At 36.9% G+C, this 8,186-nt stretch overlaps 1 protein-coding gene across 3 annotated transcripts in view; it reads left to right on the forward strand.

The window, feature by feature from the left end:
* CEP76 (centrosomal protein 76) overlaps nt 1–8,186 on the forward strand; it is a 27,521-nt gene continuing 19,335 nt past the window's right edge. For 2 of the 3 annotated variants that reach the window (XM_021712817.1, XM_008058930.2), the window contains exons 1-5: nt 1–158; nt 1,178–1,253; nt 1,854–2,078; nt 3,453–3,638; nt 5,414–5,511. In XM_021712817.1, coding sequence (XP_021568492.1) covers nt 3–158; nt 1,178–1,253; nt 1,854–2,078; nt 3,453–3,638; nt 5,414–5,511 — 741 coding nt within the window. In that variant the 5' untranslated portion in view covers nt 1–2. The remainder of the gene's footprint in view (nt 159–1,177; nt 1,254–1,853; nt 2,079–3,452; nt 3,639–5,413; nt 5,512–8,186) is intronic. The other variant, XM_021712818.1, reaches the window with a different exon arrangement.

Here is an 8,186-nt window from a genome sequence, read left to right on the forward strand (position 1 = left end):
AGATGGATGTCCATGGCAGAATAAGAGAAATTCTTGCTGAGACTATACGGGAAGAATTGGCACCTGATCAACAACATTTGTCGACAGAAGATTTGATCAAAGCCCTTAGACGGCGGGGAATCATTGATGATGTGATGAAAGAACTTAATTTTGTTACGGTGAGTAATTGGGGGAGGGGGCTGAGACTGTCTGATTATGCATTGCACTGTTAATAAGGTCCACATGTGGGGCTTGTCCTTTTAGTAAAACCATTTTGAAAAAAGGCCGTTCTATTTAGTATTATTGTTGTTTCAAATATAGGCTAGCTCTGCCCTTGTGTATAGCAAATAGTATTGTGTATCAATGAAATTTGAGTTATATGCCATATTCCTCTTTTTACAATGACAGAATTCTCTCTTATTTTCTAGGCCTGTAGATTTTGGATATACGTATTTTAGTCAAATTAGTTCACCATAACAAAGTTCTTTTTCACTAAGATTGTTCTATGATTTTTCTAAATTAAGCTTATTTTAAAAATAATCACTCTTTTGAGACTATATTCTCTATGACTAATTAAAAATTTCTTTAAGAAAATAATTGACTACATAAGAGTCCTCAAATCTTTTCATACAAATAGGTCAGTAGTGGGATGATAGCCTCTAAGTACACAATTAGTAAGTAGGCCTTATTTTGAAAATGAGGCAATAATGAAAACTGTGACCTCAATACCTGGGTAATATAATGTGAAAATTGGATGAGCTTTTTAATACACCAGAGAATACATATTTTAATACAGCATCTTTTTTTGGATTTTGAGGTTTATGAATACATTTGTTACAAAAACCGGCCTAAAAACAGCTCCTATTGTGTGATTGATAATGAGTTCATGGTGGGATTGTAAACCAAATGTTATATAAGGTTTAGAGAAAGTTTAACCTTGTTTTAGACATTAAGAATTTGTTTTTAGCTTTCTGTGGATGGCATTGCTTGAAGACAGTTCCTTAGTATTAGGTTTTAGGTGGGACCGGTTGTTCAGGCTTTTATTTTTATTATTTTAGTTATGCTAAGAAAATAAGCGTTCTTTGAAAGGACCTTATCCTATTTTACTTTCATTTCAATGCTTAGTCCCACTATTGGTACTTAGCTAACTATAATTTTTTTTAAAGATTTGTTTTGATTTTTTTTTTCTGCCTTTCAGGACAATGTTGATCAAGAACTCCCTTCCTCTCCACAACAACCTATTTGTTTTGATAGGCAATCAACATTAAAAAAAAGTATGTATATATTTTTAAACAAGTTGTGGTTAGTAATGAATATTGATGTGCTGTAGTGTTTCGTAGTTGATAGAAGGCATATCAGTTTTTTTCCCAAAATGAAATACTTAAATTTTAGTGGTTAGTTAACCAAAAACTTAGATTCTGTTTTGCATGAAGTATTTAGAAGATTTAATGTATAGCACAGCAAAGCAAAAACAGGAATGCCAATTTCCCTTGTTTTAATAATATATTTTATTTTATAAGGACTATACAATCTTGCTTTTTAAGTGGTAATATAGTTATCTGGCAAATTCACTTGCTGAGTTGATAATTACCTGAGTTGGTTTGTGAAGGTGAAGGAGTGTTGGATAAGTAGCTAAAAAGCAAAGATATAAGAGGCCTGGGTCCTGATGCTTTTGTAAACTCAGAAAAGGATATATTATATATTTCTTCTTTTCATGGTGCAGGTAATTCTAGTATATACAGTAGCAATTTTGTTGCTCTTTCTCTTTTTTTAGTCTTTGGTTTTATTTCTATCAAGTTATTATTTCCTAATGTCTTGATCACATTCTTTAAGCTGTTTGGCAGTTTCCTCATATATATTGCTACACTTTACAGCTAATATTGATCCAACACGGAGGTATCTTTACCTTCAGGTTTTGGGTGGAAAAGCTTTCTTGGAACACCTGCAAGAACCTGAGCCTTTACCTGGACAAGTTTGTTCAACATTTACTTTATGTTTACATTATCGAAACCAACGTTTTCGTTCTAAACCTGTTCCATGTGCCTGTGAACCAGATTTTCATGATGGCTTTTTACTGGAAGTACACAGAGAGAGCTTAGGTAAGAAAAAAATAATAATTTGTCATTTAATTGAGTAAATCTTTTTTAGGTTTTGTTGTGAAACCACTTCTTTAACAACTTTTCCTGTAAGGAGAGATTTATAATGAATGAATCTCTCTAGTCTTTTGTTTTCAGGGTTTTTTTTTTTTTTTTTTTGCCACAGCCTTTTTCAGTTTAAAGTACTTCTGCCTGCCTTCTTGCATTATTCTGGTTTGCTAGTTAATTTTCCCTGAAGATTGTTTTTTGACTGTTTTAATTCTTGATTCTTTAGTGATAAACCCTTAAATGTCTATTATTTGCAAGTACTATGCTAGGCTGGTGCTGGGGATATAGTGGAGAAAGAGACATCCTTCTCATTTTTGAGATGGCCAGATTGATCATGCTGTGTAACTTTTAAAAGTCAAAGTTGAGATGTGACTATATAACTCTCATTTATAACTAAATTTTATGACACTTGATTCCTATAATTGTTTGATACTGTTTCTTTCATTAATGATATTTTGTACATTTTGGTTGTCAGTATGAAAATTTTTTTAGACTAAGCAAAGTTGTAGAACTATACTTTCAGAATCTTAGATTTTAAGATGACTGGTATACTACTAAAATTAATTTTTTCCTCTATGAAAAATGCTACTCTAATAAGGCAATTAATGGGATAAATTGCAGGATTCAGTGTTGAATTTTTCAGTTTTGTGTCAGTAATTCAGTGGCCATTTCTGGAGGTTAAGGAACAGAGGCAGTTCGAGGACTAATATTGATACATTTGAAGGACTTTTAATGTAGTAGCATATATCTTAGTCAGGTACATTTTTTTTCTTTTTTGAGTTGGAGTCTCACTCTGTTGCCAAGGCTGGAGTGCAGTGGCATGCTCATGGCCACCCCAGTATCGACCCACTAGGCTCCGGTGGTCCTCCCACCTCAGCCTTCCAGGTAGCCGGAACTACAGGTGCATGCTGCCATGCCCGACTAATTTTTTAGTTATTGTAAAGATGCGGTCTTGCCAAGTTGCCCAGGCTGGTCTCAAACCTGCAGACTTAGGCAATCCACTTGCCTTGGCCTCCCAAAGTGCTGGGATTGCAGGCTGAACCACTGAGCCCAGCCTAGTCAAGTACTTTTAAAGAACAGACTTAATCTCTTATGGATCAGAAAGCATTATATGCTGGAAGTAACTCATCGCAGTTACTGCCAGTCTTTTCAAAACTTAGTGATAAAAATAGGACTATACTTTTATTTCCAGTTTTTTGCATGCTTTTGAGACATCACCAAATTGTTCTATTTGGTTTTATATAAGCTTATCATTTCGTGTACCTTTTAATGCAAGTATCCTAACTGAATACGGAGTGTGGTGTAATTTTCTCTGATTTATATTGATAGGTGATGGAACTAGAATGGCTGATTCTACAACAATGTTATCAATAAGTGACCCAATTCATATGGTGCTAATCAAAACAGACATATTTGGTGAGACTACTTTAGTAGCATCCTATTTTCTGGAATGGAGATCAGTTTTGGGCTCAGAAAATGGAATGACCAGTCTGACTGTGGAACTTATGGGTGTAGGTATGATGATTAGTATCACTGTTACCTTTTTTATAGCTACAGTTTATGAATACATTTTATATCTTTAAACTATGTTTATAAGTGAAGAGGAAAACCTATAAAATAGAATTTCATTAGAATTGCAACTGGACTCCAGCATCATAGTCTTGGGAGGTGTCTTTAAGAATAGTATCAGTGAAGCACTTCATAGTCAATCTTTCCTTGTCTTAGGAACATTTTTTTTTCCTGGAAAACAAATATAGATATTTTGAGGGTTTTAATTTTTTTCAAGTTTAACTAAATATAAAGCTATAAAGAAAATTAACATTCTTCCCATACATGTACATGTTTGCATGTAAAAACATATTTTAGGCAGCACACCCTAGAATATAGTTCATTTCCATTAGCACCAGTGGTTCTTACAAAATGTGGAGCAGGTGTCTCCCAGCCTTCAGTAGTGGGTAAGTGAGAGTTAGAAGAGCTGATAACTTGTTGAATATCAATATCAATGAATAGTACTCCTTGAGGGCATAGTTGGTGCCCGACTCATTTGCCATAGTTTCCTTGGAATCTTGCATACTACCCACTATGTAATATATTTTGCTAAATGAAAAAACAAAACCTACCAATGTCTTATCCATAACATATGATTGAATTACTCTGTCATTGAAACTTAGTCACAGAGTTAAGCCTGGCCAGAGGACAGCTTAGTCTTAGTAGTTTAGATTTTAATAAGTCAGACCCAGAATTTGTTTTTTTTTTTTCAATGAAAAGTAGAGAAAAAAAGTTTTTTGATGTAGGAAATTTATTTTTAAAAAAGATACCCGATTATTTGTTTTCATAAATAGGTCTAACATGATAATCATACTAATGACTTGGAAACAAGCATATTCTGATTCACTAAATATATAACAAATAGTATATTTCTTCTTTATTTAAATTCAGACATGGATTGAAAATTTGTATTTGCACGTGAAGTGATAATGGGAAGGAGTAAATGGGAACATGTGACAAAGCATAAATGCTAATTTTTTCCCTGTGGAAACAGAATGAGGTGTTACAGTTGCTTTGACTATGTATTTAATGTCAATCTGGTCGGAATTCCACATGCAATAAAGAGAAAAATTAAGAATTCCAAATCCTTTAGGTCAGAAAAGTTCCTTAAAATTAGATTAGAGGGCAACCCCTTTGGGGCCCCTCCCACTGTGGGAGCTTTTCTGCCCTCTCAATAAATCCTGCTTTCTCAAAAAAAAAAAAAAAAAAAAAAAAAAAAAATGTGATTAGGTAAGAAAATAGTTAATTTCCTTATAATTAGATAAATACCTTTGTAAAAAACAAAAACTGACTTGATTTGGTTAATTTTTAATGTGAATATTAAAGGTGATGTTGAATGTTGTCTTTATTCCTTGTAAGGGGTAAAGCATCACATTCCTAAATTATTTTGATTAGACATTGATTGACTAAACATACATAGTATTGAAACTGCTGTCCGGGCTTGGTGGCTCAGCCTGTAATCCTGCGCCTTGGGAGACCGAGGTGAGTGAATTGCCTGAGCCAGTGAGTTCGAGACCCGCCTGGGCAACTTGGCGAGACCTCATCTCTACAATAAAAAAAATTTTTAAAAAATTAGCCGGGCGTGGTAGTGCGCGCCTGTAGTTCCAGCTACTTGAAAGGCTGAGGTGGAAGGATCGCCGGAGCCCAGCAGCTTCTGGGCGACTGAGTGAGACTCCAACTCAAAACAAAAAAAAAAAAAACCAAAACAAAACTGCTGAAATTCTAAATATTTTTATTTACAGGCACAGAATCAAAAGTTTCTGTAGGAATCTTAAATATAAAACTTGAAATGTACCCGCCAGTCAATCAAACGTTATCTCAAGAAGTAGTGAACACACAGGTAAATAATTCTGAGTATCTCTTTTTTTGTGGATTTTTTTCATAGTAGCCTATTTATCTGTTCATCCTAGAAAGTACTCTCTTTTTAGAAAATAATTATCACTCTTTAGGTTAGCAAAAAGGATGAGAATGAAAATAAAGAGAAGATTGTTTTCCTAGGGGAATCTAGTCTAGATTGGGAAATGCAATGAACATACATTGAAATAACACAAAATTTACCACATACAAACACAAAGCTGAAGGGGATAAAGAAGTAAGGCACACCATCAGTGGAGTGGAATTTTAGTGTTAATTTCATAGACATTTATTGAAAGCTTGCTGCTCCAGTTATTTCTGCTCTGTACTCTTAGGGTAGAAGTGCTTGCTGCCACTTCTACAATGTATTTGGAGAGGTTTTCTTTCCTAACTCCACTGTCAAGTCTCTGAAGAATTTCTTTCTTTCCAAGTATCATGTAAGATCAGGTTTTTTTCATTTCTTCAAACTGGATTTGCCATCTCTGTTTAGTTCTTGACAGTCTTTAGTTTTGTCAGTTATTATCTGCCGACTTTTTGGGATGACATTTGTGGAATGATTCTTCTTACTTAATTTATTTGTTTTGAGTCAGGGTCTCACTTTGTCACCCAGGCTGGAATGCAGTGGCACAGTTACAGCTCACTGCAGCCTCCAACTTCTGGGCTCAGGTGATCTTTCTACCTCAGCTTCCTGAGTAACTGGGACTACAGGCGCACATCACCACACTGGCTAAGATTTTAATTTTTTGTAGAGATGAGGTCTCGCTATGTTGCCTAGTCTGGTCTTGAACTCCTGAGCTTAAGCAATCCTCCTGCCTCTGCCTCCCAGAGTGCTGGGATTACAGGCATGAGCCACTGTGCCTGGCCTTGGTTCTCCCTGACTGCATATTTTAGTTCTGAAATTGTGCCTTTACTCCACCCTGCCAGTCATACTGTTCCTTTTATAGACCTGTAGTTACTTAGTTGCTAGCCCTTCTCCCCAGACAAATGGTGTCCTGACCTGTTTTCACAAAACTTCCTTTTCCTTCCTGTTCTAAACTCTCATATCCTTATAACCTCTAGCATCTGAGATGTGCCATGGGTGGTATATACACTTGAAATCACATAGTGAGAACCAACCTTGATATAACTCAAATACTTATCCATATGTGTATAAATGAGTTTTAATCATGTTGTTTATGCATTTATATAATATATGTATAAGTATACATTTGGGTTCTACTTTCTTTTTTTAGCTTGGAAAATATAGTTTATTTAAAAGTAAATTGAAGAGGGAGAGAGAGAGGTAGAGAATGGAGCTAAAGCTAGGAAAAATGGCCTGGCCATAGCTCAGAGAGCACATGCCACACCAAAATTTACCAAAGCAAAGGCCTTTTTTTTTTTTTTTTTTTTTTTTTTTTTTAGTTAGAGTCTCACTCTGTTGCCCAAACTGGAGTGTAGTGGCACGCTCATGGCCACTGTAGCCTCTGCCTGCTGGGCTCAGGTGATCCTTCTGTCTCATCTTTCCAAGTAGCATGTACCAACACGCCTGGCTAATTTTTTGATTTATTGTAGAGATGAGGTCTCACCATGTTGCCCAGGCTTGTCTTGATCCTGTGAGCTCAGGCAGTCTTCTCACCTTGGCTTCCCATAGTACTGGGATTATAGGCGTGAGCAACCACACTCGGCCAGGTTCTACTTTTATAGTAGCAGCTTTTAATTTATTTTTTGATAAGTAAATGGATTCTACTTTTATTTATTTTGAGTCGGAGGCTCACTCCATCATCCAGCCTGGAGTGCAGTGGCACCCTTACGGCCACCCTAGCATTGACCTGCTGGACTTTGGTGATCCTACTGCCTCAGCCTTCCAGGTAGCCAGAACTACAGATATGCACTACCACACCCGGCTAATTTTTTGATATATGATAGAGATGAAGTCTCATCATGTTGCCCAGGCTGGTCTTGAACCCACGGGCTCAGGTAATCCTCTCACCTTGGCTTCCCAAAGTACTGGGATTACAGGCTTGAGTCAGTGCACCTGGCCCTGGGGTTCTACTTTTAAATTTATTGTCTGGGCTCAGTGGCTCAGCCTGTAATCCTAGCACTTTGGGAGGCCGAGGTGAGTGGATTGCCTGAGCCTGCGGGTTCGAGACCCGCCTGGGCAACTTGATGAGACCTCATCTCTACAATAAATAAAAAATCAGCCAGGCGTAGTTCTGGCCACTTGGAAGGCTGGGCGGAAGGATCGCCAGAGGCCAGCAGGGTGAGGCTCCGGTGGCCAGGAGCATGCCACTGCACTCCAGTCTGGGCGACAGAGTGAGACTCCAACCCAAAAATAAATAAATAAATAAATTCAACTTTTTTTTTTTTTTTAAAGTAAACAGGATTTATTGAGAGGACAGAAAAGTTCCCAGAGCAGGAGGGGACCCGTGGGGGCTGCCCTAAATTTAACATTATTTCTAAACATTTTCTAATGTTTCTGCTGTCATATTTATCATCTTTTTTTTTTTGAGTTGTAGTCTCACTCTGTTGCCCAGGTTGGAGTGTAGTGGTACGCTCACAGCCACCTCAGCCTTTACTTGCTGGACTCAGGTGATCCTTTCACTTCAGTCTTCCAAGTATCTGGAACTAGCCGGGCTCGGTGGCTCAGCCTGTAATCCTGTGCCTTTGGGAGGCTGAGGTGAG

Source organism: Carlito syrichta, unplaced genomic scaffold (genome assembly GCF_000164805.1).
Source record: "Carlito syrichta isolate Samal-C Ts95f unplaced genomic scaffold, Tarsius_syrichta-2.0.1 Scaffold303652, whole genome shotgun sequence".
NCBI lineage: Eukaryota > Metazoa > Chordata > Mammalia > Primates > Tarsiidae > Carlito > Carlito syrichta.